Genomic DNA, 15,313 nt, shown 5'->3' with positions numbered 1-15,313 from the left:
CAGTTATAATTAGGCTATGTGACAAATCAACAAATAATCGTGATAATTAATCGTGATATCAATATTGATCAAAATAATCGTGATTATCATTTTGGCCAAAATCGTGCAGCCCTAGGCCTACTGAAGTATGATCACGAGACACAAATTTTTTTTGTGACTTTTGTTCAAGAGCGGGCAAAGAAATAGCGGGGAAAACGGAGTTCATTACAGGAACGAACCATTTACAAAAAAAGACACTGTGAGAAAACACGGGGACAGTAACAAGCATAGAAATGCACGCGATCACATAATCGCGAAGAATGCTCCACAGACTGCACCGTTAGCACGTGCAGTTTCTCGTGCATGCGAGCTGCGGGAATTTATTATTTATTATATAAAAAAATATATTTGACTGTATATAGTTCATAAGTCGGAAGTGATATTCAGTTCCCAAATAAGCTTCAGTTCCCAGAACATTCACAAGATGAAAATGCTGAAACTGTAAGAAGAGGAGAGACATGCACACAACAGGGTGACTAAAAGTAAATGCATTGTTATGTGGCTCTTAAAAAAATTATTTGGCGCCTGTTTTTTTCCCCTATAGGAGCCAATGGCTCCTTACTTGATTTTTTTTGTTTGGAGCCCTGCTACATCATGAATCCATTTTCCAAACCATGTTTTTGTCTTGTTTCGTCCCTACGGTACACCTATAGTAATAAATGTTTATATCCGGACTACTTTAGCACCACTGCGGAGTAGCCCAGTACTTGCGTGACTTGTCATAGACATAAACGGAGAGAAGACGCGTGCAAGTCTGTTTATTAACCGCTAGAGCGCCAAAAGTTACGGACTGCAGCTTTAAATTGGATAATATCTAGAGCTTTGAAGGGCTGGAAAAAGTGTGAAGCACTTGAAAGTCATGAAGTGCTTGAGCTTCATTCTCAAAAGGTTGTACAAACCTTGAAATGCATGGCCGGCCCCGACCAATTTGCTGCCCTAGGCAAGATTTTACCTGATGCTCCTTGCAGCACAGCCAATTCCACCACTGATCATTTATACACACACAGAAACTGCATTAATACTGTAGTGTATGTGACCATTGGGTGTTACGTTACATTATAAAAAAAAGAAAAGAAAAGCTGATACTGGTGAAACTATACAAAAATAGCGCCTAAACACAAATAGCAAGAGTAATTAAATATATGCATTGAGCACTTCTCTGGCATACTGTTTTTTCAAAATCACTATCACATTACTAGTATTGTGGTGAATAATTAATGAATTAGTAATTAGTGAATAATTTAAAGTGAATTTTATTCTTATAAAAAAAAAAGTTAATAAAAAAATGTTCGTTTTAATTTTTAATCAAAATCTGAAAATTTGAAATGGTCTTCCTTCTCTGATGACATCACAACTACAATTTATATAAATAAATAAATAAATATTTTATTTAAAAACAACACGTTTTCTAGAGAAATGAAAACGGTAGTGATGCACCAATCAGATTGCGATTTTTATTTTATTTTATATAGCAAATTGACTTATTCCGATACCGGTTGTTGATTTTATGTATTTATTCTTTAAGCAAATTTATTTGATTGCTTATTTGCTCTATTACAGGCCAAACTGGCCTTAAAACTAATTTGAAAGAGGCCACCACTGCATTTTAATTACGATCCAACCAAAGATGCAGTTGTTTTGATTTAAATTACATTACATAATTACAAAAAATTTGAGCAAATACAGAATGGTCTGACTTTAGATTAGTAAAATTGTTACATTAGACACACCTGCATAAAACAAAAACAGACAGACTGAATGAAAATGTGATTTCATTCGTTGACAGCTGGTGCTGCTTTTGTAAAATTAGCGTTTCTTTGAGTACCGCTGTAAACAAAGCAGCTGTGCTTATAAAACACTACTTTATACGGAGGAAAAGAAAAAGCCAGCGAACCTATTCTGAAGACAGTCAGTTCCCCTCAGAGATGCATTCATATAAACCCCCACCCCAACTCTATATTTTTCTTCCTATGTTTCGAGCATCATGAACAGTGATCTTGCTGTGCCTGGTCCCGTCTCTAGCCTGTGTTAATGTCCTGTTAACATAATATTTTCACACAAATGGGATTGAAAATGATTGAAATGCAGTTTGTGTGCAAGTCCGGAATAGAGATCAGCCAAAATTAAACAAACATTTTTTCTGAGTAATGGCTGGTCGACCGGTGAATCTCTAGAAAAAAAGTTGCACCTCAACAATAATTTGTACTCACACAAATACTCCCAAAATATGCAATGCAAAATAGTCGCAATTTTGAGCCTTAATTGGGAAACGTTGGCACACAAGGCCCTTTCTCACGTCTCAAGTCAGTCTTGCCATTTATATCATTTATATCATTAAAGGGTTGGTATATTTGGCTATGTATGCCACTTGATGCTATTCTTTTGTGTCCTCTGCTTCCAGGGTACTCCATAAAGTTTTAAAGTGGGGCAGAGTCTTTTGTTTAATGTAGCAGATCTCAGTGGGAATATTTGCATCAGGGCTAATGGCTTTATCTCTAAATCCGTGTTTGGACCTGTTCTTTCAGGAAGAAGTCACAGAAATGGGATGAAATGAACATTTTGGCCACATATCACCCGGCAGATAAGGACTATGGGCTGATGAAGATAGACGAACCCAGTACGCCATACAACAGGTGAGCAGCACATTAAAAAACCTGCCATTAATGCCTTTTAGATTATGAGTGGGTAATATACCAGTGTTAATTTGAGTATCACTTCTAATGTGGTTGTGCAGAATTTTAAAGAGATTCAGGAGTGAAGCTGATGCCAGCCTATTAAATCGAAGATTTGCTTGTTAGAACAAATTGTATTGATTTAATTATCTAAGGAATGATTAAATAATATACAGCCAAACTGGTTTTCAGTATAGCATGAAAGTATATGTATAAAACATGAAATTGGGGAAATAAAATTAACTAGGCTATATGTTTGTTTTTCAATTAGTCAGGCCTTTTGCGCTGTGCAGGGAATATGTCTGGTTTAAAGTAGTTTTCCTGTAATATGGACTTTCAGGTTTCGATAAGTTACGATACTGCATTAAGGGTAGCCTATAGGATTTTATGCTACTTTTTGAAGAAAAGTTATTGTTTAAAGATCTGCGCTCTTGCTGAGGCACTGTATGGATTGTAAATATTGGTAGTTCAAACAGTTGCTCCCTTCTCTGGATATGTTACTGCCCTGTCTGCAAAATACAAGGGCAGCACTGAGGCTGCAACTCAATATGACAGGGCAAATTTGCAGAAAAGGTCATGCTGTCTTTCTCCCTTTGGGCAATTGGCCAAACATCTCCTTTCCCTCTTAGGATGGTTGCAGATGACGAAGATGAGGGGGCGCTCAGCGATTCGGACGGGAACACAGTCTTACACGGAGACGACCTCGCTAAGAAGTAAGTGATGCATGATTGCTATCTCTGATATGGATGGACGGGTAGGACAGGATTCTGTACCCATGATTAGGTCCCAGAATTCTTGTGACTCCACCGCATCTACATGATTAACCAGGATTAACCTATGCACTTTAGGATACTTTCTTTATAATAACACATTTTACTTTACTATTTTGTTTATTTTATCGTTATTGACAAGAACTATAACATAATTTAGGCATCATTGGCACCCTGTCTTATGTGAGTGTCGGGCTGCAATGTCAAAATAGTTAATCTTAAATCTTAACTTGGATTGGTATTTGGTCTTGATGCAGGCGAGTGCTGAATCCTGCTTCACACACACATAAATGCTAGCAAACAGCACCAGCAGCGTCATGGAGGTTCAGTGTAATTTACATCTGTAGCCTACATTTCACAAAATGTATTAAAACACTGGATAAGCTTCAGACTGTAAAAAGCAGTGTACTCAAAAAAGCTTTTTAAAAATACAACATAAATAAGATGTAATTTATAGACCCCAAGGATGACCACCTCTGTGTGGACATCTAAAAGCAAAATGGGTGTTTCTTCAATTATGGGTACTTTTGTTCACAAAGTGTTTAGCTTTTATTTCATCTCCATCATTCTCATCACTCGCACTGTAACCCCCCTACTATATATATATATTAGGGCTGTCAATCGATTAAAAATAATAATAATCGCAATTAATCGCATGATTGTCATCAGTTAACTCGCGATTAATCACAAGTAATCACACATTTTTTATTTATTCTAAATGTACCTTAAATTCATACTTTTCAAGTTTCTAATACTCTAATCATTATGGGCATGGATAAATATGGATGCTTTATGCAAATCTATGTTTATTATTGAAACCATAGTCAACATAAAGCATGAAGACGAGACATGTTTCAAAGGTCATAGATGTTTTTCAAAGAACTTGTTCATGTCTATTAGAGACATGAAGAAAGAACAGAGAAATACCAGGTTCCCATTACCTTACTTCTCTTTCTTTGCACTGAGCAATTTACTAAAACAAACATGTTTTGATTTTTGCATGACAGGGCAGCTCTTCTGAAAAAGCTAAATGTACATTTATTATTACATTAGAGAGAGAAAGACGTAAAAAAAAATGAGTGCCGGTAATATGATTTTGCGTTAACTTTGACAGTACTGATATATATATATATATATTAGAGATGCACCGATTACAATTTTCTAGGCCGATTTCTAAATTTTCATTGAGTTTACCGATTTTAGCCGATTCCGATTACATTTTTTCTAACCGCTTTACAGCACACACAAATGTTTATTTTCTCTATATATTTTTTTATAAAACACTGTATACTTGTACCCAAATTTTCTAAAAATATTTGAGTCTTCATTTTCTTTTCTGACATGGCCTACTCCAATTCTTGTTAAAACACACTAGACATGCAAATTATGTGCATTTTGGGCACTTTTTGTATGAAATCATATTTATTTTGTCTATCAAAAGAATAGACTCAAAAAATAGACTCGGCGCTGAAACCCGCGCTTCACTTCTGCTCACGCAGCGCTCCTGCTTGACGCTCCAGCGTTTTATAGTTAAAGTAGAAAAAATATAATAATTATCATAATAAAGTTAAGGTATCTTCAAAGTTTGTTGACATGATAGATTGATACTGTCGCAAACTTAGCGTTTTTCCTGCTGTGTCTTTGCGATTCACAATCCGCCTTGACATCAATAGATTCACAGCGTTCTCTGATGTAGCAGGTTTAAACAACCTCATTAAACTAAATACAGCCGCTGCAAGAAACAGCATTTGTACTAATTTTGGTTTCCTGCCTTGTTAGTTCAATGTTAGTAATGTGTGCAGGTACAGTGTTTTACTGTGAAACAGTGCATGAGCAGAACAGATGTCACGTCACAGCCTATAGGCGAGTCAACTTCACAGCAACTCAAGCAAAGCTGCTAACCGCTTTCAAATGAGTGTCTGCCCAGCATGCTGCACTGCTTCAGTTTGACTCAGAACAGACACTTTTCCTGTAAGCTCAGTGTTTCCCAAAAAAAGCCACCATGTGCTTCTCCGAAATGCAGAGAAGCATGTCAGCAAGAACGGTTCATAATGGCACAGGTATTGATCCACAACCAGCAACCCATGGCTGACTAAAACTTTGCAGATCAATAGTGGTGTGTTTAGCCTACTATGAACTTCAGAGCATTTTTCATGACTATAGAGCCTAGTTGGATCTCTAGTGCAGTCTAGTCAACTAGTTTTTTTTTGTTGTTTTTTACATTTAATAATTTACGTGATATTTTAAATAACTTAAAAGGCAGTCAAGTACAGTAAAACATCTCTCTGAGAAGTTCTCTAAATCCGTCACTGGTACAGCCATCAAAGCAGCAATTGTCTAATAGGGCTACACGATATTGTAAAAATTAGCTTTTTATTTATTTATTTTATTTTACGAGTATTAAAATTCTCAGTTGACAGCCGGATGAGAAGGGAATTAGGTGTTCACGAGTTCCAAATTGTGTCGACTTGCTCTCAAATGGTTTAAAATCGTTTGAATGTTTAAACTGACAGGACCTAAAACTTTCGCTCTATGATGGTTAAACTTTGCAGTTAATCAGAGAATCATGTGCAGTTTGAACTGTGGTGCCTGGTCCGTATGGATCAACTACGATTCCTATATGTACTTGACCTCTCACATCCTGCGATGTGACTTTTACGGAATGGGATGTGCACATCACGATCGATATCGATGCTAAAACGGTATATTGTGCAGCCCTACTGTCTAACAAATCCATACCTACAGCAATGAAGGCATTACATTAGTGAAATGTTGTGGGCAAACAAGGCCTGGTGTCCATTGTCAATAGTGTAGTGATGCACTAAGCAGCACTCGAACAGAAGTAGGGGTTGAAACCAAGCAGCTCTTTGTCGGTTTGAACCCAATGCAAAATCTGCATTTGGAAATTTCTTTGCAAAGTTTTTTTCTGGACGAAATAGTCATTTCAGAGCAATGCTTTTTAAAATAACATTTAAAGTATTGCATTCCATCCAGCCATTTTTTTTTTAACTTCATTTACATGCAAATGAAGGTCTTTGGTATCGAAGCATTAGTAGCATCGCATCATGAATGTCATGTTTTTGAAAGTGCCTTTCTTAAAATGTCATTGGTAGATTAGGTGGTTAGTTATTAAAGAAATAGAAGAAATGTAATATCTTCTGAAAAGATATGAACAATTTGTTAAACTAAGCAAAATGTAAGTGATTAAAGCACAACTTTGGAATAAAATTAATGTCAAATTGTTTGAAACAAAAAAGCTTGTTGAATTGCTCTTAAAAAACAAAAATGCATTGAATTAATCGTAATTGCATTGAAGGTTTGCATTTTTATGGGCTGAAATTCAACATATATATATATATATTTAAACTGAATATTTCAATTCAAAACATTTCAAACACATTATTATTATTAAAAGTTCATCATCCATATTCACCTTTCAGATTTCTGTGCTGCATTTGAATTCGTCTCGCTAGATGTCGCAGCGATGTTATTAATACTGTGATGAATTCAAATGCTTTCTCACTGGATCTCCCAGCGCTGTGTTTACTCGGCCCACAATAAACCTGTTCTGAGCTTGCGCTGCGCTTATTGGTTCGAGCTGATAAATGGTCTGCGAACAGCTCAAACAAGTAGTGCTGTTTTGTTCCACTTTCATTTTGTTTAATGTTTCTCATATGCAACAGAAATGGCAGCTCTTATCAGTTGGCCAACCTGGTGGCGGCACCAGTGCAAAAAAAGTCACACCAGCAGGAAAAAAGGTTGCAAAATATATATCCCAATATACACACCTCAATACCATCATGATGGTAAGTCACGTGACATGCAGATGTGTAATATTTGATTTAGGGGTGCACCGAAATTTCGGTCGCAAATGACATTATCGGTTTCGGGCCGAAATAAAAAAGCCAGCCGAAAATGTCAACTGAAAATGAATGTCAACCCCGCCCCTCCCATCCGGGATATCCGCCTATCTATATCTGATTTATCTTATATTGGATGCATCCCTTGAATGAACGCTGTAGTGCGTGATTAGCTTCAGCGCGCGCGGCTCAAACGGCACTGCACGACTAATAATGACTATTGGGAGGACTGTCATATTACATAACATTATAAAGAGAACAATATTGTAATAAAACATTGTGCATTATTTGAGTTTAGTTGCCGTGTCAAGGAAGAGCGCGTCCGCAACATGAATCGCACGTAACTTAGTTCAAGTTCACTTGTGCATTCGCGTCATTTTCTGCAAGAAATAATTTGTAATATTATGTTTATTTTGAATATATCTGAATAATCTCATATAGGATGCATTTTTTTTATTTAAATAACGCGCTAGCAAACTAAATGCTCCAGTTTAACGGTAGCCTTCATTCAGCGCGCGCAGCTCAAGCAGAAATGCACAACTAATAATAACGATGAATAATTTGGGACTGACATATTACATAACATGAGAACACTATTGTGTTAAATGGTTGTGAATGCATTGGGTTTAGTTGCCGTCTTCAGTGCGGTGTTCAGGGAGAGCACGTCCACATTCTGCATCTGAGGCGGCGCTGGTGACGCGGTGTATTAGTAGTAGTAATTATATTTGATTATTAAATTATTAATTTAATTAAATGATCAATCACATCGAAACATTTTACAATCCTACCAGAGCCATAGAGAGAAAGAGTTGCGACACTCCCATAGACCTCCATTGTAAAAAATGGCGGCGCTTTTAACCGCCTACTTCCGGGATGTGGAGATCGGATTAGTTCCAAACACTGTCATTTGAGCGTTGCACCCCATTCACTTACATTGCAGCGCGTCGAGTTGTTTCAGAGGTAACTTGCTGAAATATCGACCTCTTTTGAATTGTCAACTGTCTATATTGTTTCAGAGGCCCTTTGCGATGCTTATACTGGTCTTCATTTGTATGTGCACAGCGTAATTATTTATATTTTATCTTGGTTATTTCAACCAATTTTCTAGCATTGCCAGCGTGACTTCGCCAGCTGTGAAGGTAGCATATCTGATTAGTTCGGTAATTCATCGCTACCACCTTTAGCAACTTTTATTTAATTGATTTTTTGGGATATACTAACTTTTCATTTATTGTCTTGAGTGAAGCGGCGTGAGAACAATGCTGGACCTCTAGGATTGTTATGGCCATCACCAGTCCTGTCTGTTTCATGGATCACCTGTCCCTGCTTTTTGTTTTTCTTGTTCACACATTTTTGTTGTCTGTCATTGTTTAATAAAAAATATTTTATTTGAAAACCTTCATTTGTATCAGCCATGCGAATTCTGAACGGACCGCCACGGCAGACCTCTGCGTGATCACATTATAAGCAAAATCACGGGAATCAATAGTCTAATACAGCCCAGTTGTGCTAAAATAAATATCATGAGACGTCCGTCATCAGATGAATGATATGGAAAAGTTAAGTTAGAGCCGCTAAAGCAAGTGCTACTACCCATGCGACCATGAACACTAAGCTTTTCCCTCCAAAAATATAGCCTAAAACTTATCTAAGTAATATACAGTACCTCGTTGCCCCTCCAAATGCAAAACTGATATTAACAAAATGCAATAAAAGCTGAAAAAGTACTTGGGTATGTGTTTTATTTTATATTTACCGTTCAATAATGCAATCGCTGCTGTCTGTCCCATAGAATAACATGACAGCCAGCGTATGTTTTGGAACTATTGGGGCTTACATGAACCACGTGACAGCCATAGCGGCGACATCAAAGAGTGTCGCAACTCTCTCTCTCTATGGCTCTGAATCCTACTAGCCCTTTATTTAGATTAAAAACCATTCTCATTTTTTTGGTGAGGAACTAGGGATGTTAACCGATGACCGTTTGACCGATGGTTGACCGTATCAACGTTAACCGATCAAAGTTGTTGGTAGTCGGTTAAAAAAAAAAAAGTGATCTCTAAATTAGTCTATTATAGACAGTGGACTAAACGCTACAGTTAGCCGTCACATTCCAAGATCTTTTTGTGTGAAGTGAACAAATCCCTCACTCAATTTTTCATAACTCGCCCGTTTGTACTTAATAAACCAATAAAAACATTCGGCGCGAGGTCACAGCGTTTGGGTTCGCACGCTCACAAGGTTTGGGAAAAGTAAAGGCTACAGGCTAACACACTCGAGGTTAGAGAGTCAGGGCAGACAGGAGGAAGCGTGCAGAGAAGAGTAGTGTGTGTGGGACCATTTCACCAAACAGAATGACACAGATGTAACGTAAGTTGCAAGTTGCAACTTGTGTGATACAGTGCTTAAATATGAAAATACATTACAAATAGGCTACATTTCAGTGGTAACAGATAAGGTGATGATGATCATCGTCTTTCTTTATTATTGTTAGCACAACCTCAAACTAAAGCGGCATCTCTTCGGTTCGGAGCTGTCATTTTCTTAAATGAGCCGCGGCAATGTTTCAAATGAGCTTCTAATGCTAGACAAACGCCTTTATGTTCAACGCGATCACCTTGTACCCGAACCATTTCGAAACTAAGGAGCCATTTGTCCGCCGATTACATACAAGCTCCTCGACGCCGCGTTTGCGGGACTCATGTTTCACGCTGTTGGGGATTTAAAAAAAAGTGACGTGAGTGGAAGGGCGGCGCCGGCGCCGTGTGTGTGTGTGTGTGTGTGTGAGCGGGAGGCAGAGCGGCGGAGAGATGCGACAGAGTTGCGAAATTGCAGGCGCGGCTCGAAATGGCTGTTATTTCAAATAGCGTAGCATACTTTAAACTAATCGGTTAACCGGTTTCAACCGGCTAATGAGGCTCGGTGGTCGGTCAAGAATTTTTTTAGTTTTCGCCATCCCTATGAGGAACATTGTGTTTTGAGCAGGATTTGCAGAGCCTGTCACGCTGTTGGCCATCACTGCAAAAGACGCATTTGCAGTATTAAGGCTAACGATTAATCGATTAATTGATCGTTAATTTAAACAACGATCGATCATGGGAATTTGTGAAAATTGACATCCCTAGTGTTAATAAAAGTTTGATGATTATTCTATTGGTTTGTGATTTTTCATTTCAGATCCATTAAAAATTAAGCAATATAAATATATATTAAAGTTTTTAAAAGAAGCCAAGATAAGAAATTCTTCGCTTGCAAGGATAAGTCAGTTCATTGGCAGGTGTAATTTTACACCAATGAGGACATATTTATGAATAAAGACATTGATTTTAGCTAATAAAATACTTAAACTACACAGTGTACCTTTAAGAAAACCCACTGTCTAGTTTTTGAAAATATCTTTAGGTTATAAGAGTTCACTGGGCATGAAATCTCACCGGAATGTTTATAGATTTTCTTCCCCCTTGAGAAAGGCACTTAAAACGGACCTCTTCCATTCATTCACAGACTTTAATGCAGGATTTGGATCTTTGTATCTAGATCCGTGTCTTTAAAGGCTCTGAGATGGATGCGAGTGAGTGGTTTGTCTGCCGCGGGCCTGTAACTGAATCTGTATCTGATGTTAGGAAGAGGAAGAGCGGATCACATCATTCACGTCCCGAACCTCCTAGTAATGCAACTGCTCTTGCCTTAGTCCCACTCGCCTTCTCTTTCCTTCTCCGTCAGTATCTCTGCTCTCTCTTTTGTCATCGTCCACCTCCCGCTGTGTGTCTTGTGTTTCCCTCAGGTACGTGTGTGTGTGTGTGTGTGTGTGTGTGTGTGTGTGTGTGTGTGTGTGTGTGTGTTATGCTTTCCGACCCAGCAGTCACTGAGGCCATTTTGCATGTGTGTGACCGATTACTCCTCCTGAGAGATGCTTTCCTTAGAAATTCTGTCACATTAACAGTGAGAATCCTACAAAGATCACCAGGCTTTATGAAAAACTACTGCAAGAAGGCCATCAGAGTAAAATGAATGGACTAACTTATTGTATACTTTCCTTTAATAAGGAAATGATGCTGCATTCAAGTTCTCCTGTGTAGTTTCTTGGTGGTAATTATGACATGATGTGCATCAAGGGATTTTGGTCAGAAATAAATGGATGTTTTGGGCAATTACATATTTATTGGTTCACTTCATGACAAAGACAGGAAACATTTTAGCGCTAATGCAACAACAATGCTCTTTAGGTGTGTAATTGATGCTTGTGCTTCTACAAACAATGATGGGAAATTAAGTTTTGTTGCTCAAGTCTATGGTCTCATAAATTGGCTATTTTATTCATAAGCAATACGGATAATACATAAATTATGAATGTAATATAATCAGGGTCCGAAATTAACTTTTTGGCTCACCTGCCACGGGGACTGGTAGATGAAAAAATCCACCAGCCAAGCATATTTTTTACCGGCCAAAATAATAAACAGCCTTTTTGTGTCACATATACATTAATTTCAGTACATTTAATTGAGATAATAAGGTATTATGTTGAATACAAACAAAAAATTGTCCAGAGCAAAATTTTAAATGTAGGCTATAATAATTCTTTTATTTTTTATTTTACACACACACACACACACACACACACACACACACACACACACACACACACACACACACACACACACACACATTTTATATACTTTATTTGATTCCACATTAGGGCTGTCACTTTTTATTCGATATTCGAATATGCATTCGAACATGACGTGAAATAACCGTAATCGAACTTCAAATAAACTATTCGGTTTTTAAAGTGCCATGTCTAGCGCATTTTTTACAGTCTATGATAAGATCGTTTGCTTTTTATTTTAAAAAAGCGTGTTATTTTGAAAGGGTGTTATTTTGAAAGCGTGTTACAGGCTGCTATGTTATAGTCAGATATGACGGCGCGCTGCAACACGCATCACCGCAGATGATCTATTCATCAAGCGTCAAGCCAATGTGCAAACTATCGCAAATCAAAGTGAAAGTAAGTCGCAGACGCTTTAACACACAATAATAATAATCTTCATTAAAAGTAAAGAAACGAAATGATCTTACCAGGGCTGCCGCTCTCTCTTATTGCAGTCTTTGATGTTAGCTGATGATCAATAAAATGCAGCTCATATGTTGCTTTCGGTGACATTAAATCTGCATATAGCGCGGGAATTGAAGATCGGATTTATATCCGGTTTAAACCACATTTAGGCCTATGTGACCAGGTGTAAATGGAATCGTTTTGATAGCTATCCGATCTGAGAAAACGCATGAAGTGGCCAGGTTTAAACAGCCCCAGAAACGCAGCAGACGGCCAGAGCATCGCCAGGCGTCCAACATCGTATGACTGCATACTTTCCTGCACAACCGGTCGGCACCGTGCAGATGCACATGTAAAGGCAAGGTTTATTTGCAGATATGAGTCCTATAAGTGTAATTTTGGGAGTCCTGTTTATGACTGTCAAACTGTTAGTAAAGTTTCGATTGACGTTTTTTTTTTTTTTTTTTTGCACGCGCGCGCGGGGGTGGTGGTGGGGGGGGGGGGGGGGGCGGATGGGAATAGATATTCGAATATATTCGAATACATAGGCTGGTATTTGATATCCGTTCGAATTTGATTTTTCTCAAAAGTGACAGCCCTATTCCACATTACAAGTTAATTTCATTAGGAATCAAATTTTTTGAATAGTCCAACAGATTGACACAGGTCAGCACATTGCTAAAAGATTAAGCAGTTCTAAGGATACAGAAAGCATCGCCTTTTCCAAACAAACATGCTTCCTATAATGGATGAGATGGAACAGTACTTTGCCAGTTGTTTGGCCCTTGTCTTAGCAATCCCCCCAATGCAAAGTCCGCGGACCGCTAGCCTGTGTACATGACCTAGACTACCGAACACCAGCACAATAAGACGACATTTATACCCAAGGTTCTCAATGGTTGTTATCAATGACTGATACTTTAGAGTCTTAGAACAGTACGAATCCTCCATAAATAAGTCAAATGCACATGACACTTCAAATAGTGTCACTCTTTTTCCATTCTGAGAGATGTTAATGATATCTGGTGTATTAGCCAACCCTACGAAAGTGTTTGTAGGCGAGTTAAACCAGTCACATTGCACAGTAGTGTGTTTAAAAATCTGCTCATCACCCACACAGGGAATCTGAGCAGCAATGAGGTCCACAAGTCTATCATGTCGGGCGATATATAGTCCTTTAAATGATGGGCAACGGTTCATGATGTGAGCTACTGACTCCAGGTGTTGAGGGGGGTCATGCAGCATGCAGAGCGGCGAGTGTGTGGAGGGAAACCACACTGATAAGTTGTATTTTGTAGGAAGCACTTGCAGGCGTGCTTTTACGCAGAAAAGTAGGATGTCCTCACTGATGCTGGCATTGGTATAGATGGTGTGTGATACAGAGTGGTCAGCACAGTGGAGTTTTGCCAACTTTCCCTGGAGTTTCAGACCGGACCAGTACTCCATATTTTGGGCTCTTTGAGTAGATAAGAGAGTTTGCCTTGATGTTCTGGGCTGGAGCAGGAGAACAGTGTTGTTATGGTGCAGTCTAGCCTCCACGATGACAGATGGGTCCTCTACGACCGCATCAGAGACCTCTACAGGCAGGCAGTGCGAGGTCCACTCTCTCTCTCTCTCTCTCTCTCTCTCTCTCTCTCTCTCTCTCTAGTTTTTATGTTGAAAGGGATGGCTACTGTTCATTTAGCTGTTCATAATCATAATCTGTCCATTACTGTTCACACACATTTCTGTCATTTTCTATCTGAAGCTATTGCCTGCAACATTGAAAACTCCGGTCTCTTGTGTTTAGCGCGAAAGCTCACGGACAGTCGTGCCGTGTACCAGCTGCTTTGAAGCGAATATCAGTTTAACTGACTCGTAACGTGTGCAATATCTCACGACCTCCCGAGTGTCCGAACATTTTATTTTATTATTTATTCGCTAAACGGAAAATCTACCAGCATTTGGCGCTTGGCGGGTGTTAATTTCGGATGCTGAAGACAGCGCTTAGGAGACGGTGAAGCCTTTCGCCTGTCTCCACTGAGAGAGAGAGAGCGCGCGCTGCGCGCGCGCGCGACCGGGGCTCGCTCTCTCTCTCTCTGCTCGTTCTTCAGTTAAACATGCGCCCTGTCACACGCGCATAAGTTCGTCTACATTCGGCTACTCACCGATCAGATAAGACTATGGCGGGACAAACATTTTATTAAAAACATTTTATTACATTACTATTTTGGTATGAACATTCACCCGCCAGTGTGGCGGATAGCCTTTTGAGATTTACTCGCCAAATGGAAAATCTACCCGCATTTGGCGCTTGGCTGGTGTTAATTTCGGACCCTGAATATAATCATTAGTGATGCTCCGATTGATCGGCCGCCGATCATGATCGGCCGATATTGGCTAAAAATAGCTTGATCGGTGAACCCCAAAAGCGCCGATCAAAAAAGCCGATCACATTACGTAAATTACTCGCGCGAGTTTTTTCCACCTGCAGTGCATTGTGGAGAGCGCAGTGCGTTGTGGAGAGCGCAGTGCATGGTTGCATAGCAACGACAGACGCCATGGGAAAATCAGACCGAATTTTTCTATTAATAATAAAAGATAAGCTAATGTGCATTGTAAATGTCAGTAATTTATCTTTTTTTGACTCATTCTTTTTATAAAAAAAAATATTTAAAGGCTGAAATATGAGGTTTATTCAATTCAATTCAATTCAAGTTTATTTGTATAGCGCTTTTCACAATACATATTGTTTCAAAGCAGCTTTACAGAAAATGCATTTCAAAAATATACATACCAAAATACAGTTAGTTAATCATAAAATTTAGGGCATAACATATCGCCGGCGTTGGGTCGTCTCTTCACGGCGTTGGGTCGTCTCTTTATCTTTTTATAAAACCTTTTTTGTCAACTTTATTTGCACTTGTACATGTTAGT

The 15,313-nt window shown here is 38.7% G+C and overlaps 1 protein-coding gene across 1 annotated transcript in view; it reads left to right on the top strand.

The window, feature by feature from the left end:
- Positions 1 to 15,313, top strand: part of ppp1r2 (protein phosphatase 1, regulatory (inhibitor) subunit 2) — a 36,480-nt gene that overhangs the window by 7,655 nt on the left and 13,512 nt on the right. The window contains exons 2-3 of the mRNA XM_079592843.1: positions 2,565 to 2,672; positions 3,341 to 3,424. Coding sequence (XP_079448969.1) covers positions 2,565 to 2,672; positions 3,341 to 3,424 — 192 coding nt within the window. The remainder of the gene's footprint in view (positions 1 to 2,564; positions 2,673 to 3,340; positions 3,425 to 15,313) is intronic.

Source organism: Phoxinus phoxinus (assembly GCF_949152265.1).
Source record: "Phoxinus phoxinus genome assembly, chromosome: 20".
Taxonomy (NCBI): domain Eukaryota; kingdom Metazoa; phylum Chordata; class Actinopteri; order Cypriniformes; family Leuciscidae; genus Phoxinus; species Phoxinus phoxinus.
Note: the sequence above shows the minus strand (reverse complement) of the source record. Positions and strands in the feature narration are given on the sequence as shown.